Source organism: Bombus terrestris, chromosome 11 (genome assembly GCF_910591885.1).
Source record: "Bombus terrestris chromosome 11, iyBomTerr1.2, whole genome shotgun sequence".
NCBI classification, from domain to species: domain Eukaryota; kingdom Metazoa; phylum Arthropoda; class Insecta; order Hymenoptera; family Apidae; genus Bombus; species Bombus terrestris.
Genome location: NC_063279.1, coordinates 4,069,817 through 4,097,405, shown reverse-complemented (window position 1 = coordinate 4,097,405; position 27,589 = coordinate 4,069,817). Strand labels below are relative to the sequence as shown.

General features: G+C 34.7%; 4 protein-coding genes and 1 long non-coding RNA gene across 14 annotated transcripts; 3 read left to right on the top strand and 2 right to left on the bottom strand.

Moving 5' to 3' along the window:
• Positions 1–51: 51 nt before the first annotated feature.
• On the top strand, positions 52–5,793 carry LOC100648871 (WD repeat domain phosphoinositide-interacting protein 3). 3 transcript variants are annotated; one of them, XR_001099106.3, is made up of 8 exons: positions 52–252; positions 956–1,129; positions 1,210–1,467; positions 1,542–1,743; positions 1,822–2,045; positions 2,135–2,259; positions 2,339–2,379; positions 5,455–5,793. XR_001099106.3 is itself a non-coding variant. In XM_048410067.1 (8 exons), the coding sequence occupies exons 2-7, from the start codon at positions 957–959 to the stop codon at positions 2,239–2,241; spliced, it is 900 nt and encodes a 299-aa protein (XP_048266024.1). In that variant the 5' UTR covers positions 113–252; position 956; the 3' UTR covers positions 2,242–2,259; positions 2,339–3,162. The 3 variants fall into 3 exon arrangements, 2 of the variants coding, with proteins under 2 accessions (XP_003398863.1, XP_048266024.1); XM_048410067.1 differs by lacking the exon at positions 5,455–5,793 and having other exon boundaries at positions 113–252; positions 956–970; positions 1,035–1,129; positions 2,339–3,162; XM_003398815.4 differs by lacking the exon at positions 5,455–5,793 and having other exon boundaries at positions 2,339–3,162.
• Positions 3,418–6,527, bottom strand: LOC100649103. Of its 6 annotated transcripts, none has more exons than XR_001099107.3 (7): positions 6,253–6,493; positions 5,416–5,538; positions 5,141–5,315; positions 4,929–5,014; positions 4,725–4,860; positions 3,924–4,196; positions 3,418–3,860 (listed from the first exon to the last, which is right to left on the bottom strand). XR_001099107.3 is itself a non-coding variant. In XM_048410070.1 (6 exons), exons 2-6 carry the CDS (start codon positions 5,494–5,496, stop codon positions 4,006–4,008), a joined length of 669 nt encoding a protein of 222 aa, XP_048266027.1. In that variant the 5' UTR covers positions 5,497–5,538; positions 6,394–6,527; the 3' UTR covers positions 3,418–4,005. The 6 variants fall into 6 exon arrangements, 4 of the variants coding, with proteins under 4 accessions (XP_048266027.1, XP_012168826.1, XP_048266028.1 ...); XR_001099108.3 differs by lacking the exon at positions 3,418–3,860 and adding an exon at positions 4,393–4,560 and having other exon boundaries at positions 4,067–4,196; positions 6,253–6,497; XM_048410070.1 differs by having other exon boundaries at positions 3,418–4,196; positions 6,394–6,527.
• LOC100648758 (UPF0193 protein EVG1) lies at positions 6,525–9,154 on the top strand. The gene is made up of 6 exons (XM_003398814.4): positions 6,525–6,763; positions 7,501–7,609; positions 7,888–8,021; positions 8,083–8,179; positions 8,360–8,503; positions 8,570–9,154. The coding sequence occupies exons 2-6, from the start codon at positions 7,513–7,515 to the stop codon at positions 8,788–8,790; spliced, it is 693 nt and encodes a 230-aa protein (XP_003398862.3). The 5' UTR covers positions 6,525–6,763; positions 7,501–7,512; the 3' UTR covers positions 8,791–9,154.
• A 229-nt stretch (positions 9,155–9,383) lies between these two features.
• On the top strand, positions 9,384–27,492 carry LOC100648645 (sorting nexin-8). Of its 3 annotated transcripts, XM_003398813.4 has the most exons (9): positions 9,384–9,639; positions 10,263–10,390; positions 22,985–23,117; positions 24,236–24,429; positions 24,699–24,816; positions 24,995–25,454; positions 25,612–25,828; positions 26,372–26,560; positions 26,812–27,492. In XM_003398813.4, exons 1-9 carry the CDS (start codon positions 9,615–9,617, stop codon positions 26,896–26,898), a joined length of 1,551 nt encoding a protein of 516 aa, XP_003398861.1. In that variant the 5' UTR covers positions 9,384–9,614; the 3' UTR covers positions 26,899–27,492. The 3 variants fall into 3 exon arrangements, with proteins under 3 accessions (XP_003398861.1, XP_012168824.2, XP_048266023.1); XM_012313434.3 differs by lacking the exon at positions 9,384–9,639 and having other exon boundaries at positions 10,221–10,390; XM_048410066.1 differs by lacking the exons at positions 9,384–9,639; positions 10,263–10,390 and adding an exon at positions 15,600–15,638.
• Positions 9,452–12,626, bottom strand: LOC125385944. Its single transcript, XR_007225714.1, has 2 exons — positions 12,159–12,626; positions 9,452–10,452 (listed from the first exon to the last, which is right to left on the bottom strand). It is a non-coding gene; the product is annotated as an uncharacterized LOC125385944 (long non-coding RNA).
• Positions 27,493–27,589: the final 97 nt, after the last annotated feature.

Sequence of the window (27,589 nt, the reverse complement as noted above, 5' to 3'; positions counted from 1 at the left end):
ACGATTCGGCTCAAGCACGTATCAGCTGATTAATACAAATGAATACGCATGCGTAGAGATTCTATGATGGTGACGGAACTTCGTAGTTACAAAAAGTATCTCATGTGCTTGCCGGCGAAGATGTGATAGAATTCCACGGGTAATGATCGTTTGAACGAATGTTGCGATTAAAAAAGTGATTTACAATGAACCTAACCACAGGGAATCCTCACGGGAACGGTTTGCTTTACGCTGGTTTCAATCAGGATCAAGGTACGTGACCGAGTGTGCTACATTTGACAGTCCAGTCATGTACTGTCAAATTTATTTTTTTACTTCTAACCTTTGCATCTAACACCTGTCGAATAAATTTATCATAATTTCACCTTTCTATACGATTAATATCAATTTAACCTGAAAAAATATGTTTCCATCGAACTCTGTTTGCTTAAAATGGCTAAAATGAAAGAATTTGTTATCACTTTCTTCTTTTTAACCTCATTCGTGTACAATTATTCCAAATTTTTAATAATAACTTTGCATTGGACATATTTTATAAAGTTATTTATAAGTCATTCGTATGATTCATTATGTTTTAATTATTTAAATTTCTTTTTCAAGTATATTATTAGAATTTCCTTTTAATTGTTTATAATGAATTGTTTTAAAACTCATTGGTTTTATTTGAATTATTAGAAAATCTATTTTTATATTTCATTTCTATCTCTCTTATATGTTTCTTACACTTTTACATATATCGTATAATCGTACGATGTGATATTATTCCATAAAGAGTTCCATGATAATCATTCAACTGTGGTGGTTTATCTTCTTAGTGTTCTATGTGTCAAATAAGGAATATATATATACATACCACATTGTGATTTTAAAGGGAAAAGACTGTGTAATGTAACTGTGTAATGTAAGAGAATAGATAAGAATATCTTAATTGTTCGTATAATCTTTCCATTTGTAGGATGTTTCGCTTGTGGTATGGAAAATGGCTTCAGAGTATATAATTGTGATCCTTTAAAAGAAAAAGTACGTCATTTCAGTGATGGAGGCCTTGGTTATGTGGAAATGCTATTTAGATGTAACTATTTGGCATTAGTTGGTAGTGGAACAAAACCTATGTATCCAACAAATAAAGGTAACATATTTTATATATTTTCTCTATCTTGAAATAAATAAAGCGGATTATTTGTGATTTATTTTATATACAACTTGCAGTTATGATATGGGATGACCTTAAAAAATCACCGGCAATTACTTTAGAGTTCAATGCTCCTGTAAGGGGTGTTAAATTAAGAAGAGATAGGATAGTAGTAATTTTAGAAGGAGTTATAAAAGTATATACATTTACGCAAAATCCTCAGCAACTTCACGTGTTTGAGACTAATCCAAATCCCAGAGGTCTATGTGTCTTATGTCCAAATAGTAGTAATTCCTTGCTTGCTTTCCCTGGTAGAAAAAATGGACACGTTCAAGGTAAATTTTAAGCAAGAAATTTTGGTCTTCTACATTCTTTAAATTTATAAAATAACTTGTTTTCACTATTACAGTGATAGATTTGGCTAATACAGAGAAGCAACCATTAAATATCGAAGCGCATGAAACACCTTTATCATGTATAGCTTTAAACTTACAAGGTACTAGACTAGCTACAGCTTCAGAAAAGGGAACCTTAATAAGAGTATTCGAAACACAGACTGGAAATATGATTAACGAGTTAAGAAGGGGAGCTAATCATGCAAATATTTACTGGTAATTAAAACGAAATATTTTATAAACAGTTATATATTATTAAGGAAATATTAACCATTCAAATTTATATTATTATAGCATTAATTTCAACCACGATTCAACTTGGTTATGTGTAGCAAGTGACCATGGAACTGTACACGTTTTTGCTGTAGAAGATCAAAAATTAAATCGTCAATCTAGTTTAGCATCTGCTACTTTCCTGCCAAAATACTTTAGTTCCAGCTGGAGCTTTTGTAAATTTCAAGTTCCAGGTGGTCCACAATGTATGTGTGCATTTGGAACTGATAACAATAGTATTATAGGTCAGTATTATAAAGTAATATATTCAGAAATGTACATATATAGCATGGTAATGATTTCTTACATAACAATGGTTTTTTTGTTGTTACAGTAATATGCGCAGATGGTAGTTATTATAAATTTGTGTTTAACAATAAAGGTGAATGTACGAAAGATTTTTATGCACAGTTCCTTGAATTAACAGATGACAAAATGTGATTGGAAAATAAGGAAGAGGTAAACTATACACTGATTAGTATATACTAATTATGAAGTGATTAAATAAAAATATATATCTTTAACATTATGTTTTCAGTATTCATTGGATGAGATCACATGGAATAGTTTATATGGAACGTGAGTACTGTGTTGTTATTTGAAGTCGTATTATATGGTAGAGGACCAAATGAAAAGTACTATTATTTGTTGGTGTTATATCCACTGTGCAGAATTGTGCTATATAATATAAAAAGAACTTTAAGGAGCGCTAGAAGGCCTATTTCTGAGATGTTTACTTATGGAACTATACGTTCTTAGATGTTACATGCAAAGAGAAGAACTCAATGTTTATGAGTTTTGCTTAATGTGTCAGTGTAAAAAGTAATTTTCTTACACATAAATTAAACAATCTTTTAACTAACGCTGATGCAAATATATAAGGAATATCATTCAGAAAGTAATTCAACAATTTTTTATTCATTATGCTCAGCAATTAAATCATACGTATTTTTTTATATTTATTTTATAAAATTACAGATGTCTCATTTAATGTAACAGAAAATATACGATGTTCAAATATATTCCGTATTTTCCGTATTTTGTATCATAAATGTTGACGATTTAATGTAAAACTATGAAATTTGGCTACTTATTGATCGAATTCGATAATTAACCAACTAAAAAAATGAGACGTGTATAACGTAATCGAGTTTTATAACCTTTATTTTTATTTTTATCGTTTCATACATTTAATATACATATACACAAGAAATAACTACATTTAGTTATTATTATTGAAATATTACCACAAAATATGAAGTTTGTAGTGTCACAAAGAAGTTGGGATCGAATATAAAATAAAAATGATCATGAGACGAAACGCTGTATTTGTTTATAATAAAATATAAATAATATTGATCAGTTGCAAGCATGTATTTTATTTCTATTTTTTTTTTTTTTTTGTTTTGTAATATATATATATACGTATATATACATATATGTATATATTATGCGAAATTTGATGAAAAGTCTTACGCAACACTAGTAATTAAAATTCAGTCTTACAGAAAGAGAATACACGTTGCTAAACCAAAGCTTTTTAACCTAGAGTCGTTGTTGAATTGAAAATATTTTACAATTTGTCATGATATCGGGTTTGAAATTAAAAAAAAAATATATGTATATAATATATATATATTATATTACGATATATGCGTCATCGCATTTCGATATGCAGTTTAGATTTACATTAGGAATATTGTAATTATTCATCTCTGTGCGTTGTTTGAAATTTCAAGATATCATTAAAAAACAACGCGAAGCTCAACAATTAATCATAATATATGAACAATAATAATACGTATAATAATACGAAGCAGGCTTTTTGTACTGCAGATTTATTTTAAGCTTTTGTAAAATGGAACGTCTCCATCGTGTTATGTATAGAAATAAGATGCACAGTGTTTTTCTAACATAAATTTACCGTACCTTTCTCATTTGTCTTTCCTTGCTTTTGTTCAATTATCGTCAAAAACGGAACACGTTGACATTTGACTGGATTACAACATTTCACATGACAAGATTGAATCCGTAGGCCTTGTTGGCAGACCGAGGGTGATCTTAAAATTTGTTTAAGAAACACTGTCATTTGAAAGGTACTTCCCGATAACGAGAGCTCTTACCATCGAACGCAACCTTTCTCATTCATTGTAACGAATAAATCCGACTTTCTGTCGCTATCTCTATATCTTTGTTTAGTAATCTTTAAACCTCGAAAGGTTTATTCGCGTCTGCCTTAACGGCTTTCGATTTTTTCACGACTGGAACTACAGGCTTTTTCTTAACTCCATGAAGAACGTGGGTCAGTCCTTTCTTAGTCTCGAGACTCTTATAAGCGCTGTACACGACGAGCCACACGTAAGAATTACTGATCGCAACGAGTAAAACGATTATACCTGGAAAAAGAAAAAAACAACTTTCAATAACGATATAAATCGGAAATTTCCGAAATAGCAGAGATGTTTGATCGATGATAGATATATCACGAATATACTAAATTGGTGCATATGAAATTTCGTCTTTCAAAAGTTTGAAATTAACAAGTGAATGCATGTCTTAAAGTCTATAGGAAATAATAAAATAAAATTTCACCGTATTGTTCATATATAATTCTTATATATCCAATCTTGCACTTGTGGAATATTTCGTTATCATTTAGATAGATATTTCGTTAGATATTTAGATCAATTATTCCAGAATAGTATATAAATACATAAGTATTCCAAAAGTATAAGAGCAGCACTCGAATAATTTTATAACCTAAAGTTGACAGTTCATACGAACACAAAATATTGAGATTAGGTAATCGGTAGAAAGATTACGTACAATTATGTAGAAGTTATTTTAAGGGTTTTATACGCACCGATATAACAATTTAGTATTTGTTATAATAATTTGCTTGCTTCGTTCGTTTATCAACTTACGTTCGCAAATATCAGCGTTGCCTCCGAGCGTAGCAATAAACGGGCAGCCTTGTTCTACCACGAACACAGAAATTGTCAACGCCGATATTATTGTCATCATGACCACCAACCAGGGCGCCATGAAGTGGCGATTGTTCTACCGAAAGAAACAACTTGTCTTACCACGAAATTATTCTCGAGAATGACTACGTAAACAGTAATTACCGCCAGCACACCGTACAACAGCAGGACAGTGGAAATAAAATGTATCACTGTGATCACCAGACCGCAGTATATCGAGTACACCGTTTCTAAACACGTGTAAAAGATTTTTAAAATTGCTGTATAACGAACGAATACTAGAGATAAACAGTTAAATGAATAATTAGGCGAAAGTAATAGAATATAAAATATTTGTAAGATTATATCGTAAGCACCAGTTGCATTATGGTGCGCCATATCCATTTTCTTAGTATTTAGATGATTAGACGATATATCTTCTAAGGCCTCTCTTTCTAGAGCATCCTCTGTGTCCCTTACCACCATTTCTTGAATTCCCATCGTGTGTATTAATGCCAATACGAAAAATGCCATATTGAATCCTGATATAAGCTGTGTTAAAAAATGAAGTAATTTAATATAATTTAATGCATGCTAATTTCTTATGTGTTTCTTATACCGTGGTAATAATTAAATGACAGATCATATTTACCAATTGAAATACTGCTATTAACACTGTACCTTCTTCCAGGTTAAAATAATGCACGAAATTCTTCAACAGTCCCACCTTCATTTTGCCTATTCTTTTCAACAGAACGCTGTACAATTATTATTCCTGAAAACATATAGAAATAATAAAAATTTACATCCAACGATTGAAGCGGGTCCTGTGATAAAGAGACAGCTCCACTTTCCACAAATTTGAGTACATTCAAAGAAATCAGCACACAATCAATTACAATCAAATCATTATTTGGAACGTGCCATCAATTCATAGTTAACTAATATTCGTAGTAATAAATTTGTGTACTTTTGATTGTGAAATCTATACCTTTCTTTCTCTTCCAATAAATACAATCTAAATATCGAAGCTGCCTTCTATCACTGAAAATCTTTCAATCTTTATCAGATCCAAACATCGACGAAGGAAAATAACAATAGAAACATCGTTCAACATTTGTATACCGATTTACCGTATACTGTACCGTGTGATGAAGAATTCGCCAAAGTCCCCAATTATCAAGCGGAGCATCAAATATATCGACTATCATACAAAATATAAAAGTTCGCTACGATGATCGCAGCAGTCCTTTGAATTAATATTCTAAATAGAAAAGCGCAACTCTCGGAGATTACAAACAAGGTAACTATCACGTACCATGGTGTTCGCGGTATACATACAGCCATAACAATAATACCATGATAATAAAAAACAAAGAAGAAACAGAAAGAGGAAGTGCGAGGCTCGATCGAGAATGCAGTCGCGCTCCAGGTTGAAGATTCGTCGCTTTCGAATGGAAAGCGCGTGACGCGATATGTCGTTACTCACCTCGCGGAAAAAGGAGCACGGAATATCGCCGAAACGTAGTTCACAATGAAAATCGATAACTTTCACTGTCTCTCGCCTGGACGAAAGCGAAAGATGCGATTGTCAAATGAAATGGAATCACACGAAGAATAGAGAACTTGCCATGAGAATATGTTGCTCCAGTTTTGGTAGCCTCTTTAAGAAGCTATCGAGAGCGAACGATAATTCAAAGGGATGCCCGTCTGTGTGCGTTCGACGCACAAAGCGCGACTTTACCTCGTCCAAGGGGTTGAAACGTAACCCCTAGCGGTAGATTAAACGACATGCGCACCACATACCAATCCACTGCCGCATCCTTCAAGATGCATCCGTTCTCAATTGATCATTGATTGCTAGTTCCGCAAAATGATTAATTCTCGACCCGATAGATCTGAGTTATTCGAAAGCTTGTTTTCAGTTTTATCGATTCGCGACTAAAATTGAAAGTGTTTTAAATGGGTTATATGGGTTTTTTGGTTTATTAGGGTTTGTGGTATGATTTATTATTGATTTAATGGTTGTGTGGGTGTTCTGCGCAAATAGTCAACTAATATTAATATTAATATATACATATATATTGCGTTTCATACAAAATAGATAAATTGATGTTAGATGTGGAGGATGTTCATTTTTTACCCAAATACAATTAGTTGGGCATCTGCATTTTATTTTATACATTTATATATATTATGTTATATTATATAATTTATATTTTATTTCATGTATATTTTATAAGGAATTTGTTTATTATTTAGTCAGTTTTCCTTAAAACACATTATTTTCACCGATATTTTGAAACAATCGTATTTTAACAAATTATTGTGCCTTACAACGTATTGTGCCTTAACTTTTGTTTCGTCCTGTATAGTATTTTAACTTCGATAAATCTCTTTGCGTTGCATACGGTACAATTTCTATTATCGAAAGGCAATATGATTGTTTTAAAATATCCATAAATGCTTCAATTTCGTTGAAATCGTTTATATTCCATTACTACGTTGAATGCCATATGATTGTTTTATTGTCAACGGGGAAGTTTTAATCACAGTTCGAAAGTTGGTTCGATCGAGATTGAATCATTTTCAAAGTAGTCATAGAAACGCGACACGGACGCGACCCTCCATACTCGTATCGTGGTTGTCTTTTGAACGTAACACGAATTGTGACAGTTCGTTCGTAGCTTTTAAACTATGTTAACGTGCTGATAGCATCGATATACGATCTTTCCAGGAGGTTAAAAAGATGGATCGGAAATATCAGAGAGTGGAGATGGGGGTGGGTGCGTTTCATCACCCACCGAGAGCAAAATACAGCGAGGAAACGAAGAATTTGATCAAACGTAAGAAAATTCACCGAAAATTTAATCGAACAGATTTTAAATTCCTTACTTGAAATAATTTTCGTATTTCATTTTTCTTGTATTTATATCGAATTAAAAATACGACAGTGTTGCAACAAACAGGAACCCATTAAATATTTTTTTATTGCTTAATGGAATCATTAATGTCTTCGCAAGAACACACTAATAGGTTTAATTCAACTCTTATAAAGTACTTAATATTGATTTACGTTACTTTTCTTGTCGAAATGAACATTTTGATAAATTTGTGATCTTAGTTCTAATGGAAGAATCCAAAGTGAGTATGATGAAAAGAAAATCTATCGAAGAAGCGATGAACAAAGGTGAATGCTTGCCAGCTGCCGCGGAAAGATCGGAAACAGGATCGAATAAGCATAATTTAGGATATCAGGTAGAATTAATAAGATTAACGGGCAACGAGAAAATGAAATTAATAAAATCTATCTATGTAGGTTTTAATGCCTACCGTTTGGAAGAAACGATCGCAAGATACGATTATTAAAAGCGGCGCGTATGAGAGGGAACAATATAGAAGAACGTCTCCTTTACGTAAGTTTATATCTGTCTTTTACATAATGGTTGGACTGTACAAATATTTATTGTAATAATAAAATAATTATTTGCATCAAATAAGATTAGATGTTAATAGCTTCCTGATTTGAGACCAAGTTTTGTAATAGATTTTTATCTAAATTTACGTGTATTTATTTTCTCATTATTAACATTCAGGTAATACAGAAAAACAAAAGCGTCATTTAGCATGCATGATGGCGTATGGAAAGGACATGCCAGAAACTCCTCGTGGTCCAAGGATTCTTCATAAAGCGAGACGAGAACCACACTTTCCTGATACCAGTGATCCCATCGATGATTGTATATAACTAAAATAAATAGCTATATTATGTTCTTGTTCTAATATACTTTTTTTTTTTTTTTTAGTGGTTCGTGGAATTCAAGAAAGAATGGAGTTTTTAAGCGACATGGAATGTCTTGGGATGGGGAAAAAATATCGTCTTACAATACAACAAGAAATAGCGCATAAATTACGATTAATCGAATCTGTGGACAAGCAGAGATCGAAGGAAATTCGAAAAGAGATCAGAGAACTTGAAAGACCATTGCCAAAACCATTTCCTTTAGGAGAGCTAGATGACAATTAATAATTTTTATAATTCACGGCCTTTTATACTTAACCAATTTATATTTTTTATAAAGTTTACAGAACATATATTATACAGTATTTTAGATAAACCGATAGGTATAATAAAATAACAAAACGTCAATATATACAATATATTATTTTACTTATATAAAACTGTCGGAGGACAAGCAATTCGTATAACTAGAATTCACATTTTTTGTTCGTATAATGGACAGTGTGTTCATATAATTAGACACTGACTAAAATTTCACTGAAATAAATGGAGTTTTACGATGTTTTTACACAAGTTTTTCATATTTCGATAATTTACAATTTCAATTTATACGTATAGACGTACATATTCGATATACTGAATATTTATATACGACAATGTAATAATAATGGCATAATAAATACAATTTATGCATATAACATATAACATTTATATATAATAGATTTTTAATATTATATAATATTAAACAATTCTTTGGAACGCAAAACTTCAGAGTTACGAATTTGCCGCGCTCGAATCGTACACAACGGCTAGTGTAAGTAGGACGTGTGAGAGGGCGCATGCGCGGCGGGAGAAATAAGAACGGTCCTGCCGGAGAAATCGCGGTAGCTCGTCAGTTTTGCGCCACACGGCAATGGCGTATGTTGTTGGTGTTTTTGTGTTGTCGTTGGTATCTCGCCGACAGGTCATATTGTCATTCCATCAAAATAAGCAGCGCGAGTGCTCATAAAACATCGTACGAAAGACAATTCGTGAAACGTGACTGTATTTTCGAAAAGCCGCGGCGCAACCATCTCGCAGGATACCGGATGATCTACAAGTGATCCAATATGGCGTCGACCGATCTGTCGTTCGGTAAATGATAAACCCGTGTACCGTACGCACCTTTGACAAGGTCTTCCCGAGGTCGTCCGGTTTTTAAGATCAACGTGTATCCCTTTTAACGTTGTCGAGCGTTACTAACTCCATCTTTCTTTCTCTTCCCTTCTTTCCTTCTCTTAATAGCATCATATTTGCGCGTTGTGCTTTGTTTGTACAACTTTTTTCTCACTGTTTGTGAATTAAACGTTTCATTATTTATATTCGATCGCGTTGTAAACACACTTTCAAATATTACACGTTGGATGTATTTTTAGAATATCAACAAAATATTCGCGATTAACGCTAACATTCCATGGTAAAATACGAATTGATATTACGAATACGTTAAAGAAACGGTTAGGCAAAATTTAATTGGACGAATTTATTGAAACCAGTTTCGAAACATTGATCATCGATATACGCTATTGCATTCGCTATCTAAAGTTGATACATGTTTACGCAATAATAATTCTCATTAACATCTCTGGGGTTTTTCCTAATTGGTAAATAACGCGTTTGTATCGCTCTCTGCGTAATGCTAATTTTTCTGAAGAAAAGTGAGATTTCTCGTGAAGTGATGTCCTTTTATTTTGGTTCTCGTCGCGGCACCAAACCAGGCTGCATACCGGCGTTCTACAGAGAAGTCTACGAGAAGATCTGCTCTCCCACAAGTGGAAATGTAGAACGAGAGGTGTTTAAATCCCTTCTTGTCAAGTCTCAGCTGAGCAGCTCCGTTCTCAGCCAGGTACGTTTCCTTTTTGTCTCGTTCTTGTCTCTTTCTCCGTGTCGCTGAGCCTGTGCCAGCCACTGCCAGATAGAAAGAAGAGAGAGTACCGTGCCTTTAACTTTGTAATTTCTTCGCACGCCGCGCTTAGGTTAATGCCACCGTTAATGCTATAGCTGCGCGTTAACTCTTCTTCCGTATCGTATCACGGTTAAATCATTCATGCATACTAGATGAGAAACGCGTTTTCAACTTATTACATTTATCGCAATTAGCAAAGTTATTAGATTTAATATATTCTTAAATATAATAAATAATAAAATTATGATAATGAAAGTTATTAAATTTAATATTAGATTCTCTGAATTAATTTTTAAAGTGAATCGTATAACTAAATTTTTAAACTAATATTCCAAGCGATTTAAAACGTTCGCTGCCAGCGTCACATATGTACGTTATTTTTACTTTAACTGCTAAACAAATGGATGTACTTATCACAGAAAGCATTTACATATACGTCGTAAATACACGGCTGTCATAATTCAAATTACAAAGAAACAAAATATTTAGCAAATATATATTTAGTAAAAATTAGAATTCTACGTGAATAGCGATCTGTAACATATAATACGTATTAAAAATGATCTCGTTGAATATTAAGGCTCATTAATAACACAAAGTATAACATGTACGATACAAGGATCGAAACATGAACTTTAATGAACACTTTGCATCAATATTCTGCGATAACGAACGCGGTAATTAATATCCTGAACTTCAATATTTGAAAAACATTTTGAGTATAATTTAGGATATTTTTTATTTAAATTTTGCTTTTATGCAAATTAAATTGGAAAACAAAATTATTATAATAAGTAGAGCTGTTAAAACGTTGTTTTAATATCCTTTATCTTGATGCAAAGTATACGTATAGTTGTTTTGTGTACATACAGCATGGGATTATGCAATCTTTTACCGTTAGTGAATAGCAATGATTCAATGACGCATAATGAATATTATAGCAAATGCACGTTTCTAATCAAGTTTTTATAAAATTTATATTTTCCTGAGTAAATTAGAAACTGTATACAAAGGACAATGACTCATTGGAAGTTGAGAAATCTTTCCTATTAGTAAGCAGCTACATTTAAGTTTAAGAAACAGTTATTGTCCGATCATCCGTATAAAAATCGACCATGCTTCGTTAATATTAAACAATAATGGTCCTTTGTTGGTAACAGGAACAGTTCAACGTCCTGATTTTGAAACATGAATATTTTAATATACTTGAACATATTATTCTTTGCATTGCAGATAATTTAATATAAAATATAATATTTTACACAAGATAAACTACCACACGGAAATGGTAATTACCTTTATCTATTTCTTTATTTCTCTATTTCTTTATCTATTTGTCCTTTAATTTATTTCATGGTAAATATAGTAGATAAGAAATATACATACTACTTACCCCTACTATACTACTATACTACTTATACTACTACTATACTTAGGTAAATATACATACTACTTACATAGGTATAATAGATTGTATCTAATATAATGAATTATTTTAGTATTTATTTTCAACATTTATATTAATATAGTAAATCTTAAGAATTACACGATTTATTATTACTCGTAAAGCTACGGCATATGGTTTGTATCGTGATTCGTTTAGCCACGATAATGGTCAAGTGCATGCGTACTCGGAGGAAATTCAAAGTCGATTTTCTCGAAAACAAAGCCTCAAATGAAAAAAATACATTCCATATTTTCGACTTACTTCCTCACGTACGATCACCAGCTCCAAGTTATATCATCATCGACATTGGGACATTCTGTATATATTATACTACATATATTTCACAGAACGATGTAATTCTAAGTGGTAAAAATTACATTTATTCCGTCAATGAAAATCTGGATTTAATGAGAATTATTTGTGTTGCTATCCGTTTACATTCTTCTTTAGCACGAAAACTTTGTATACTCGGCGTTCCTATATTTACATTTCTGGTTTATTCTGGACCGATTATCAAAATATTCTGTGCTTAGTTCGATAAAGATGTTATTGAATGTCTGGCTGGTGCAACGAAACGATCGTGATTCCATTCGAATCGAATTCGAAGACTGAAAGACCGACCGAAGCTGCCTTTCCCAATTAAATCTACTTTGACCAATTTGTAGTTGGTCGACAACGGTAAACGCGCTAAACGATCATTAATACGTCACTGTCAGCGCAAACGCATCGCATGACACGAATTACATATATACATCGACACGGTTAGATAACGAAATCGTACAACGGTATACGAACTACGTGCCCGAAACAGATAATACTGCGTGAATAAATTTCTCGAGTAGCGGTAGCGGTTTCCATTGTGGAAAAACCGTTTCAGAATTTCTTTTGCGATTATTATTCGACGATTAAACGCCGCAGAACGTTCTTCTTGTCGATCCTACGTATTTGCGATCTCGTGTTATCCTTACGAATGCACGAAAAACATGAAGAAACGCGAATGGCGGAAAAGAAGAGGATCAAATAGATATTCAAACCGTGCCATATGGTATTTGACTCGAGTCATACGGTATTTGGTACTAGTATCCGGTACTAGTATTCTGAACGGTGTGTCTGAATCACTGAGGTCACACGAAACGTGCATATTTAATGATATGATTCAACGTTTCGCCTATACGTAATCCTATTTAGTTGTCTATTAATGCAAAGATTGGTTTTAAAAGGAAAATTGAACATTTTTCCTATCTACAAAGAGAGATTGTTTTTTTTTTCTTTTTTTAAATTATTTTCTACTTCGAAGATTCCCCTCTCCACTGCTCAATAATTTCCTGAAACAACGTCGGACAAATGTTCTTTTTAATCGTGTCTCTCGTATGTATAGATATATTTTATATAAAATTAATTCTTTTCTTTTCGATATTAATAAGAGATAGAGGTGTACATCTGTGCTGATTAAATTACACGCGTCGAATTTGCTTGTTTTTGAAGGATCGGTATCGTAACGTTTGTTTTATGCGATTATGCAATTTCAAGGCTATCTTCTATTATACCGTCATAAGTTTCACAAATTTATCCTTATTTGAAACTTCCTTTATCGTTCAGAGATATTATTTTACACTTTAGAGCATGTGCCTGTGTATAGAAAATATCATATGAGAAAAATAAGGATCTACGCGAAGTTGCGTAGCATGCTGAAACCATCCATCCTAGAATCCTCGAAATTATCATTCGTACAGGCAACTCGTGATCGTTGACAATTGCTTTGCGGTCGTTAAATAAAATTTCTTTCCGTAACGATTATATTGTCCTGTGTCTGCTGTGACGGTATCATTATTTTATCATTAACACGCCCGCTCACGATAGTCTGCACGGGACGCCCCTTTATAATAGTGGAAGATTACGTAGCAGGGTCAGCTACAAACGCTTTACAATGAATGCGTCTTACAAATCTCAATGTTTTCATATTTACAACGAAGATCGCAGAGGGGGGGGGGGGAAATAGTAATTCTAAAATTGTAGATATCTTTGGATCTAACAAGTTATTTCTATTTCTGACTATGCTACGTTAATCCCAGTATAGGATCTATTTTTTATTTTTTATTTTTTATTTTTTATTTTTTTTTAAAGCAGTGTTTTTTACTTTCTACTAAAAATCATTTGGGCATTTTCACGACAAGGATACAAAAGTTTTAAATTTTAAAGTTCTAGATCTGCTTATACTTGCGTATTCATTCGAATAATCGTTGCATTGAAAGTCCACGTCGCGTCAATATATTGAGTTGGCAACTAAGCGATTGCGGATTTTGTCATTACCATCTAATGACAAAATAACTGACCAACCGAATAACTTTTCATTTCGAAATTTTCAAGTCGCTTACACATCCTCGTGTCCCCAAGTCTTCGAGTTTCTATGTTTAGATTTTCAAATTTCCGAATTTTCCTAATCGTTCGATCTTTAGATCGTTCGATTCTCAAATCTGTTATCGCACAATAATTTCCCCCTTACTTTTACATCAATCCACTGAGGTTGGTCCACTTCCTTCTCGATAACATAAAAATCCAAAAATTTATAAAAATTCACTGCCCGTTTTGCATTCATCGTATTTATGTTCGACAGATTACTCGTGTGAATCGAAAAATTAATTACTATAAAACTATAAGTATTTTTAATCGGTATGACGAGCTTTTTTCTCTGCAATGTACATTGCAAAATCACTTATGTTCCATTCGTAATTACTAGATTACGTCAAGTATCTGCCTACAGTTGTGAAGCGTATATTTATGAATAAAAGCACTATTCGTGTAGGATAGTTTCTGCAACTACATTAAGACGATCATACAGCAGAAAGCAACTCTCTATTTTCATAATCATGTGTTTAATGCGATCATCTTATATCCGCGCGATATTACATTTTCCTAAATCGAACAAAAAGTTTTTCAAACTTACCGTTAAAATCTTGCGCAAACTAAAAGCTGACAAAACGCTCGAAATTCGACGTGTTGCGAATCAACGTACCTGTTACGGCTCTATTTGAGCGAGCAAACTTTCTTTTAACGATATTTAAATAATTATTAACGTTTCGCTTGAGTTTTATAATCTTCAGGGAAGATTAGGTCCTTTTAAAAATTTGATCGCGTTCTTGTAACGTTCCAAATTTTCACGCTATACCTTAACACAGGATAAACAAAGAAAATGTAACTACGTTTCTATAAAATCGTTCCTTCGTTGATCTCGCAATTCCACGAACTGCGATATAAAATTTATTTAAAAAACATTCTACTACGCGCTACTTTGTCACGTTAGATTAGACGATCATCGGCAATTATCTTTGAAAAATCTGTCGAGCACGATTGTTGGGGTAATTAGAAACGACAGGGCGACACGACATGACACAACACGTCGCGATAGGACGTAACAGGGATTGAACGTCGCGTCTCGTTCATTGACTAACGACACAATCAAAATAACGTTACGTGGGTCGCTGCTTTATCGCTAGTCATCGCGGGTCACTATAAATAGGCCGATTCAGAAGATGATGCAAAGTGCCAAAGTGTCCCTTTGCTTTCGTGCTTGTTTACGCGTATATTTAACCCTTTACGAACATTCCACGAAACTTTCATAGACGATATTTTTTTAATGTTCGTGCTCCTTTCATCTTATTTTCCACTTTTTCCATTTTCATAACCATCTCGTTAATTATCTAAATTCTGTGCTGTCGTATGATAATCACGCAGCGAGTAACGGTAAGAAAGTATTATCGTTGAATTATTGTTAACATTAATTTTGTTAATTACGATTCTCAATAGATATCTGCGAGTGAATAGTTTTAGAATGAAATAAATACGAGCGTAAGAGCTTTCATAACAGGATGATGAAATCTTCGAGATGTGAAACGTGGAATAGTAAAATTTTCACTCGCGCTGACGTAATGCCATATCTTTTCATGTGTAATTAACGAAAGTTGCACGGATTCGTGTTTACGCGTATTGGCTTGGCAACTAAGTGATTGCAGATTTTGTCATTGCCGCCTAATGACAAAAGCCGCAAGCATTTAGTTGCCGAGCCAATACGTATAACAGCGGAGGAATCGAATAAAAAGAAAAAGATACCGTTCGATCGTCGGATATTTCTAGTTGGCGTGTCGACCTAGTTTGATTATCGATATTTTACGCATTTCTCTCGAGAATACGCTTAAAACAAAGAACACGACGGATTTATATCCAAGTTGTTTAAAGAGCTCTGTTCCTTCTTTTCTTTTATTGAAATCGACAAGTAGCTCGATTGCTTGTATTTAATTTTAGTCGAAAGTTGGAAACGAAATACATTTATATTTCTACGCGAAGAACAAAGGACTCAAACCTCAAGGCTGTACGCTCTGAAACGGAGGGAAAATCCTATCAAGCATCGCAATAAGAGAAAACTATCGAACGTAGTAAAACATCGTGCGCTACATGTGCAATCCTCTTCGACGAAACAGGTTTTAAATGTTAATGCATTTAGTCTTGCTCGTAATATCGTACGAAAAAACCTGTTCCTCCTATCGATAATTAATAAAAACATAATTCTCCCTCGTGGATTACGAAAGATTAGATGCTGAAGGGTTAAATTACTATTAATCGTAGTTGACACTGTACAAGTTTCGTTCAAAAAAAAAAAAAAAAAACATAGTGAAATTTCCATTAAAATAATACGATAATCTGAAAATAAAGTAATAAAATAAATTTTAAATTAGAAAACAGAAGAACGATATTAACAGGAAGTTTAGTAGATCAGGTTATAGGATCCTCGCACGCGTACCATGCGACGATCGACACGAACGTAGTATGCACGTGAGATAAAACCATCGTGATAGCCATAGTCATGAGTCGATCTCCCTTCCCTCTGATTTTCTTCCGTCGCGGACGAGACTAATTTTGTTTAATGACATTCCAGTTGTTTCGCGCTTTATACGATACACACGCGTTCGTCTTCCCTCTTCCTGCTTATCGACGCTTCTTTACTCCTATTTTCCTTTTTATTTCATTTCATTCGTTTCACTTGTATTTATTTCTCCTTTCTCGTGACCAATAACTCCGTCTAATTTCTTCTTTTTTTTTACATATAAAACTTAATATGTCCTTGGTACGAGATCGACGTTGATCGAACGTTAGAAAGTTTTTCAACGTTCGCAGCTAAAAGATGTCGGACAGTGTTTTAAACGAATACTCTACGAGTACACGTGTATCTACGCTCGTATTTCCTCTTCCTGTTTACTGCTATACACATACACGTACTGCTATCTAGTGTTCCTGCCACTTTTTCGTTTATTTTCTCCTTCGTTATTACGTCCAGTTATATTATCATAGTATCAGGTACAGTTCTCGCTTTATTTCATTTACTCTCGTTTAGTATTTTAGAAGAGAGCCTCGAAACATTAATTAATTAATTAAACAAAGTATCCACATCTGTTTCTGCATATCGACCGACGTAATATAAAGCCGCAAGAATTTTCAAATCAAACCTGCGAACGATAGCGTCATCTTGGATCTCCTTAGACGGTAAATACCTTGACCTTTCCTAAGACCAGGCTGATCTCTACGTTCTTTCATACACGCACATGCGCTCTTCCTTCTCTATAAAAGGAAGATGTTTCATCGACGATCCGAATTCCTAATTGGTCGAGAATACGAGATAAACACAATGATGAACAAAAGCGTTTTAACACCGCGACATGTACAATTCGCAACGTTGAACGCCGATTAAACTACCACACGAGTAACACAACTTTCAAAAGAACGCACGAAATCGGTAACTTTCCTCTCGACGTTCGATGTTCCGTGAAAATCGTCTGAAAAGAAGATCTTAAGAGACTATTCGTGCAAATTGCGGTCGTTCGTGCTTTGCAATGCTGTGTAAACGCAAACGGAGAATAAAATAGGAAAACGGTTGTTACGTCGGGTCACGGGCAATCGTATTTCAGAGGAGAATTCCTCGGCGCGATTCGAATGCAACGAAGGTAAAAAGAGAGAAAAAGAGAGAAACAGCGAAAGAGAGGGATTATTGAAATTGAAAAGACGAGCTGTCGTGACGCGCGCACTGCCAGCTTTCGCGGCGATTGTTCAGCGACCAGGTTCGCACGTACCGCGAACAAGGGACTTATTTTCATTGTAGTTTCCTTTACCGGTGAACTTGATCAACGATTAAGGTTTAATAATGCTCGTGAAACCAACTAGAGAAGAAGGAGCCTGACGCTTTCCAACAGCGAGAACAACCACCGGAACACACTGCACTCTCTGTCCACTTTTGTATTTGCCCGTATTTCACGTTCGAACGCACTCGCTTTTCCTTCTTTTTCCATTCTTCCGTCTCTGCCACGGTCCCATTCGCACGTCCTTTATTCGCTTCCTAAATCTTTCGTCGTTTCTTACAATGGAAATCGCCCAGATGTTAAATTAGTCTTGTAAAGAGAACACGTGGCTATAGCGGGCACTTTACGGGATTTGACTCGTTAAGGAACGAAATAACTGTTAGTGAAAATTAATCGCAAGTATTAGGTTGTCCGAGAAGTTTCTTTCGTTTCATAGGGCGATAATAAATGAACAACAATTTCTGTTTTATATTATTTTATTGAATTACGTACGATCAATTTCTATTATCATGCCCATGCATAATTCAATAAACTAATATAAGACAAAAGACATTGTGCGTCTATTATTTCCTTATAAAAGGAAAGAAACTTTTCGGACAATCTAATAGCTCTGAGAATGCGTATAAATAATTCCCCCTTTACGATCTTGTAGTATTTTCTTAGATTTATCGGAGTATCCTTTTATTTTCCGAGTTTCGAAAGTTTGTATCGCCTTTGGATTGTTTCAGTTCATAATTTTGTAGCTTTCTTAACATAATATTGTATATATATAATATTAACGCATCGTAAGTAATAAGCAAAACCTTCCTTAAAAATAGCTTCGCTTCCCGTCTCCTTTTTCTCTCTCTCGTTCGACCCTGTTCTACGTTGAAATTCATCTTCGCTCGTGTTACGTCGAAGACACGAGCAGTGAAATTAAGAAAGTCACTGGTTGTTTCCTCGCGTCGTCCGAATGATTTCGCGTAAGTTTAAGGTAAGAAAAAAAAAGTCATACTGGCAAAGTTTATTACGTGAATCCAACAGAGTGGCAGTTAAAAATGTTAGAACGGAGAATGTCGAGAGCTGATTTTAGGAAGGTTCGTATACTATGAGTTTGACTCCTATGGAAGGGGTGTCAGGTCAGAGATGGTCATACTGTTACTATTTTCTGACACTGGAACACTCTCTACTTTGTCGTTGCTTGTGGCTTGCGGGATGTTCGTTAGATCCCCCTTGGTTTTTCTATCGCTAATTTATAGCTCTGTGACGCTCGCAAATCAGCGACTGACATCCTTACGTCTTACCAGATGATCAGCGATGCGACGATGGATACGCCTGTGTCACACGCTCAGAAGCAGTAATAGGATAGGCTAAACATCCCGCATATCACAACCATCGAAACAATAACCAGATAGTAACAGAATAGCCGTGTCTGACATACACTCGACGATAAAACCCCTCCAGAGGGATCAAACCTTAGTATAACAACCCTGCGAAATCAGCTCTCAACACCTTTTTCGTTACAACGCTCTGAACCGTCACTCTGTTGAATTCGTACAATAAATTTTACTATCTTATTTAACGCTAGAACTACGGATAGTTAACACGAAGCTATTTCTACCAAAACCAGTGAAAATGACTGGTCTTTAAAAAATACGTATAATAATAGAATATTTGTATATTTATTGATTTATTACTTTCTTACAGAAGCAATTCCATGTTATGTAGTACATTTTTCGTATTATTAGTCCATCTGGGACCATCATCCCTAAATAACACATTTACAAAATTGTAGAACCAGTCATTTTGATTGATGTGGTATTCCTAGCGTTAGCATCTAACGATCTAGCGATCGATCCGCAATTTTCCTGATAACCGATATCGTCATATCGAATGATAGGCAATAAAAATTTAAAAAACGAGTGGCAAGTTGTACAAAACGAGGAAACTGGTTAATCGGGGTTCGACGAACAGATTGCAGGACCCTTTTACACTTTGACAAGTACCGGTCATTTCGACTGGTATTGGTACAAATAGAACCTTGATACAAAATTATTTTCAGTTTGAATACATAAAAAAAAAAAAATAAAATTCATTATATTATTCTTTTAGTTATCGTTGCGAAAGTCATTACCTCATTGTGGAAGAAAATATAACGCGAAGTAGGAATTTTAAAATAAAATTGTAAAACCAGTCGATTCGACTGGTATGGTAATTCTAGTGTTAAAGTTCAATTTTTTAGCTTATTTATGGAACGTTCGGAAGTACGAAGCGAGGAAATCATCGGGGATCCGTCAATTTCGTGATTTCTTGTGTCTTCTACGTAACATCTGCATTCTGACAAAAACACGGGAGAGAAGTAGGTAGGTTCGATACGTGACAATAAGTCGTTAGTCTTGTAGAGACAAGTTTAATCGCATCCTGCTGTCGTATGCCAAGAAATTGTGATTTGAATACATTGCGTTGTTAAAGCTCGTCTTATAAAGAATCATTTGCATTCTACAGTGATTTGTATCTTGAATAGGAGATATGTTCAAGTTCATTTGTATTCTACTAACTTATTTCCCTACTACCGTAACATTCAAAACTAATGCAACAACCTCTTGGAAGCTACTTCTCTCCTCGAATCTATCTGTCGAATGTTCGATTAATGGAGAAACTTTTTGGGAAAAAAGCAACGGAGAATGTAACTTACGAGCGTAGCTCTCGTTCTCGCTTAGGAAAATCTGCGTTATCACTTTTTGGTAAAAATGCTCGATTACAAAATGACACGGACGATGGGTTATCGTGAATGTCGGAGCAGAAATCTAGATGCGCGTAACGTGCTGTCTGCGCGTATTCTGCCAGATCGTAGAAAGACAGAGAGCCAGTGGGAATGATAGAAGGTAAAATGGCAGAGCAAAGTTATAAAAATTCTTGGAATGCAGTTACTTTCATTTATGGCCTAATCCTTTGGACTCGTTCGCAGTGTTAACCGAGGTTGCACCGTTAGTCGAGTGTATCGCGCGATTTACGTCGAATTAAATCGTTTTTAAATTAAATCAGGACTCTCCTCCGTTTCTCGTAAATACGTACTCGGCTTGCTTTTCGTTCAATCCCATACGACTCGTTGCCTACCATATACATATACACGCGATACATAGTGATAAAAATTAGGTATATTTGTAAGTTATAAGAAAGATTAGTCGCTGGTATCTCATCCGGTTTCGATTAACCTCGCAAGTGAAAATAACGATGAAACGGCAAATGGAAATTAAGGATGAGGCGAAACCAGTTACATTTGTTAACGAACATACCTTCTTTTAGTTTTCGATAAATACAGGTTTGGTATAGAGTGGCAAATTGTAATTGCGACTGTTCGCTGATTCGAGATGTATAAGTTTCGCCTTTTCGTTATTTAGTAACATGATTCGGACTAGCATTAGTATTCTTTTTTAATTTCGGTTCGTATAGAAAATTAAATCGGTTCGTATAGAGATACAAAACGTATAGAAAATAAGTTGTTGCCAGATTTTGCGTTTCGGTTATTCGGTAACTCTTTGTCTCTTCGTCTGAATCGTTTTTGGATCTTTAAACGTAAGATTATTTTTCCTTTTCTCTTCTTTTCACGAGCACCTGTTCACACGACACAAATCGTTTCGTGGTGTTTTTCCAAGCACTGTTGGATTTAGGTGATAAGGAACAAAGGGAGGAATTATTTCGTACAACCCTGAACTTTTATCGGTCACACAGCGTCGAGAAAGTCGTCTCCGCGCGGAATAAGGCTAATATTCTTCCTTCTTTCTCATGGTTTTCCTCGCAAACCTGTTCCATAATTTTCCCGCGCGCGCCTTTTGCGCAACCGTGTTATTTTCTGCTAGGCGTACCTTTCAGATTTCAGGTTGCGGTTATCGTGCTATTTTGAATAGAAAAAATCCAATGCAGAGGCGTGAAAAGAATTTTTAGAGGACTGGAAATTGATGGAAAGGAACTGGGAGTGATATTTGAATAATCGAACACTTTTATGCACAGAAACTTTTTCTTCTTTCTTTCCTATCCATTACAAGATTCTCTAAAATTCATGATAAATAACAAAATGATAAATAATAAATGGTAATCGTAGAATCGATCTATTCCGGAATACGTTAAAAATCTTTAACGGCTGAGAAAAAATAATTTCTTGAAGCTATAATTTCCACGCTTGTTTCAACCTATGCGAACTTCCGTAGAACCTGCTGCGTGAATAAAGATAATACATCTTCGTTATGTTCTTTACGAATTATATAACGAGAGAAAAAATACACACGATTGTCAGATAGGAATGCAAAGGACAAGACTCGGCGATGAAAGATTCGTTGCTATTAAATTCGACCTTGATTGAATTTCGTGTCGGCAATGCCTCGTCGTGAGAATCGTCGTCGGTAAAAGAAAAAATTGTCGATGTGCAACTTTCCTGAGCCAGAATAACAGAACGATTGCCAAATGGAGAGGAAGTTGGAAAAAAATGTTTTATGCGAAATTACAGTCTCCTTTAATTTTCATAAAAATACAGAATCCTTTATACAAAATATTTACGAATGTTTCCATTAAAAATAAAGTTGCTGAACGAACTAATCTGACTATGCCCATCTACGAATTTACCAATATCTTTCACTTGATAAAACGTTTAATCAAATAAATGTAACAAATTAGTTTTACGCCGTGAACATAACGATTCTAATAAATCTGCTTCAATGCATGCGATTAATATTTTATCGTGCCGATATAAGTATCTAGATTTCGCATTCGTTTAGTTAAATATTATTTTAATATAACTCATAGGACACGTGTAAAGATTCATCGCCATAGCAGAATTAATTGCGCACATTGTACGTGTATTTTGACGTTAACGTTACGTTAAAAGTCTATATTCCATCTTTAAAAATCTTGGGAAAAAGAAAGCGGGATTTCCTCGTGGATATTGTTTTAGACTTTAGCAATCTTTTCTCTTCTCCTTGCAATTAGATATGGGAACTCGTGGACAGCAAGACGGGTTATCTGACCAGGAGCGGATTGTACAAGGGTCTTGCTCTAGTCGCGTTTGCTCAGCAAGGGAAGCACCCAAGCGACAAACTTCTGGAGAATTCCGAATCTCAAGGTACGTTATTCGCTTTTTTCATTCGAACGTAAACTTGACGCGATTAAGAATAATAGAAAAGCTTGTATAAATTGCTTTTATGATACATACATTTGCATATATAGAATCTTTTACTTGCTATAAATTAACGAACCGAACGAACGACTTTCTCTTCCTTCTCAAAAGATTCTAAATCGACGTAAACACCCAAAAATACACCGACGAAGAAGTAAGCAGACTTTTGCTACTATGCGTTCGACAGGTAACGGAGTGCACGCTACTAAAAGCAACGCTGTAATTAGCTCCTTAGCACACAGTGATTTCTGATAATAGAAAGAGCGTATCGCGATTAACAGCCATGCAAAGAAACCTGGTCTTTATTGGTGTCACTGACCAACACAATCAGTCGTTTCCCTTATCGCGAAGAAAACGTTGCCTCATCACGAACGAAAGCTGTTCACCGGAAGTACACCGTTCTTCCGATAATCTTTCCCGCTGTGACTCTGTCGTCCATAGTAAAATCGTCCATAGTAAAAAATTCAAATCGAACAAAATAAATTGGTAGACGAGTTTCATTTGCAAATAAACAAACAACCGATTGCACGACTCGTCCAATTTTTCGTACGATTAAGTTTCTCAAGTTCTGACCGATTTTCTTTGCAATTGTTCTACGTTGTATTCTACTATTTGACGTAACGAGGAGCGAAAGGACGAACAAGCAACAAAGAAGCAATGAAGGATGAGCATCGGATCTTATCAGGCAACAAAGTGTCGTAGGTCTGAAAAGCCTTTTCCAGTATCGAGGTTGCGGCTACGACGATGATTACCTTTCACATTGGTGAAGCGACAATGCTTCAAGAGGTTACTTGCTTGTGACTTGGAGAATAATTATAATAAACTACACGCGATCTAATCGTACCATAGATTTTATCGATACGATCCACGTTGTCGTCATAAATTATTCGTCACCTAAAACGGATAGATAAAGGAATAAAAAGGGAGCTAACATGGTACGGTTATTATCGACTATATCCTTGCTGATTTTTCAGAGTCTTGTTAAATTATAGTCTTGTCGCGACTGGTCCGTTTCGTTCCATCCAACGCTTTAAAATCTTTCTTAATGTTTGTTTTTTCCATAGAGTTACCTGTTCCTGTTCTGGGCGACCTCTCCGAGGTAACACTTTTGGCTCAAAGATTGCACAAAGGCAGCAATCCAGCCAAATTGAATCTCACTTATTCCGATATATGCAATCTGGATACGATAGAGGTGAACTTAGTGCCTGAGAAAAAAGGAATCTTTTTGAAACACGTGGAGTATCAAGTGACCAGCAAAGTAGGTGTTCTTTCTTTTTTTTTAATTTTCTATACTTGCAAAAATACATTTTTAATGTTACTCTCAATTTTAGCTTTTGATATTTAATTTCGATTTCAATTCTTATTATACGAGTTGGTCCCATTTTTTCGAAACGTAATGCATGCGGTTAAGGTTCAAGGAATTGCAAAGCAAAGTTCGTTCCTTCGTCTTGAGGCTGGAATTAATTATATATTTATAATACGCGCGATTATGGAAGGATGATTGAAAACGGTTTCTTCTATTTGCAGAGATTCAATTCCGTCGTTTATAGACGTTACAACGACTTCGTGTCGTTGCACGAACTTCTCTTGGCGAGATTTCCCTACAGGTTGATACCGAAATTACCACCGAAGAAAATCGTAGGAGGTAAAGTCTTGGTTTCTTCGTGTATTCTATAATGGTAGAAGAAAGTAAATTAAATTTATCCTTGACTATTAATTTACTACTTAGAATACTGCAAGATACATTATTCTGATTATAACAGACACGTTCTAATATACAATTAACGATACACGATCACTAACTGTAAAATAAATATTTACAGCGGATTCTCAATTTCTCGAAGAAAGAAGACGATCTTTGCTAAGATTTCTCACCGTGATCGCTCGTCACCCTGTAGTGAGCAAAGACCACATTGTACAATTCTTCTTTACTTATACCGGTGAAGAAACGCAACACAAGATCCGAGAAGTATTTAGGCGAGTGCCCGATGAGTTCGCGACGTCAGAATTATCGTCGAGGGCAAAGGAACTGGTGCCACCGGAAACATTAACCGAATTTGCAAACAGCCGCGACCAAATCAGAGTAATACTTCTTGGAATTTCTCGACTGAAGAATATCGCTGACTGTCTGGCAATCAGATCGCACAGTTACGGGTTAGATATGGCAGAACTGGGTACGCAATTAAGCAATTTGGCCTCAGAACCTCATGGCACCACGGCATGGGCCACCGGTGGTTCCACTATTTGGCAAGAGATGAAGAAGGGCTTCCACATAATTTCAAAGTAAGCGTCCAAGCGAGATAACGTGAGACGTCGTTCGATGTATCGAGAAAATATTTTCGATATTGAATCTAATTTATCACCAAGCTACTAATTACTTTATTATTTTATTATATATTTACTCTGTTCTAAAGGAATTCTCATGTATTCGTAATTTCAGAGAATTTAATCTACTTTCAACGAGAGCTCTACAACAAGCAGTCAGAGAGGAAACGAGAGTATGTGAAAGGCTGAATCTCCTGTTGGATGTGCTAGTGGCGCACAGAATCCTATGCGAAAGGCACGAGCGTGGTGTCAGCGCCGATCATCAGCGCGCATTATCTACGATGTTGTCCTTAAAGAAGAGGCAAATGCAGGGCGTTATACGCGGAACTGACGTAAGTAAATCCTTCGAGATGGACGAACGGCAAACGATGATTTACAGCCTTAAGAAAAGTATATTTATCCAATGACTTAACTCGACTCTCTGTAACCGCGTGCACCGTCATTACGTGATTATTCGGAAATTGCTCAAGGTCTTTTATGTTAATGTCAGAGGAAAAATGTGATAATATATAATCTCGAGCTTGTATCGTCTTACATAATTCGTCCCAATTGAAAACAGGCTGATGTGTGCAGCTGTTGCATTTCCACAAGTTCCCTTACTCCTTTGTATTGATTATTATACCATTCATGTTTCACTTCAAATGTCTGTGACATATTATTACCTATATAGCTTTAGAATGAGTTTGGACCGATACTAATGGCAAAAGCAAAATAATGTGCCATTTCCTCGTATTAGTATTATTAGATATTATGACTTTATTTTGTAGTAGTACGTAATATCGTGTAATAGTATATCTTATGACAGAGTATAAATTATCAAAAGTAAAACATTCTTATTAGCTGCTTTAATGTCTCAAATTTCTTTTTATTTACAGAGTGACACAGTCGAATACCTGGAAAATAAGATGGTTGCTCAAGAATCGGTGATTGCAAATGTCGAGTTGCGAAATTGCTTTTCGTTACACTGTTTACACATGGAGACGCAGCTCGTTCATGCTCATTTGGAAATACTCGCCACGGTTCTACAAAGTCTTGTCAATGTTCAAATACGCGGCCATTCTGAGGTAAGATTCCTTCACGATACCTACATATCTTATAATATACTTTATTACGATAATTTTTACCGTGTTTATGCTATCAAAAATAAACGAAAGCAAAAAAAAAAAAAAACGAGAATTTGGTAAGTGTTATTCATAAATGTAAGAAAGAGAAAAATATTTTTGTTGCAATCTTTCGTAAATATATCAGGATGAAAATGATCGAAGTATTATTTTTACCAAATATTTAAATAAATAACATTTAAAATGCGCCATAGCTCGCTGAGGTGTGGAAGTTGATAGAGCCAACAATTATGAAGTGTTTACCAGAGAAATCAACCAGTGGATCAAATAGAATTTCATAGCGCGGAACGAAAACCTAGGTAAAGGTAAGCTTTGTTATTAAGAAAGAAAAATGTCGCGAAATAATTATAACGGTTATAAGATGCTCATATTAAAAACATTTAAAAAACAAATATATCTAATTGCGCCATATATCAATATTAGTGACAAACACTCATTTAAAAAGAAGAATCCAGGTGCAATACGTAATTAAACATTTGCAATTAGATGTATAAAAATATGGTGTACATGCTATTATATTTTAAACATATACAATTCGAAGACTTTTGTAATACATTCCTTGTTGTGTACTTAATATATTTTATGAGATAACCGATACTCGTTAGACGAGCATGTAATATTGTATATATAATAAATGACGCTTTCTTTTGTAAAGATGAATAATTAGATAAAACTCCTGTATAAAAATACTAAAAACTTGTAAATAATTTGTTTACCGACATATTGTGTTTTTTATACGATTTAGAAGTCTGACGAGAATTAATGTAATTTCCGTGCATCACGTTGATCGTGGATACGCGGTATATTTTACACACATTTATATACGATACCCGCCTTTGTATACTGGCAACAAAATATATATTGTTATTGAATAATCGTATTTATTTACTTTTACATCCCTATTAAACTACGAATTATTTGAATTCAATCTTAAATGTAAAGATTTTTAGGTATACTAACACAGGGAAAAAG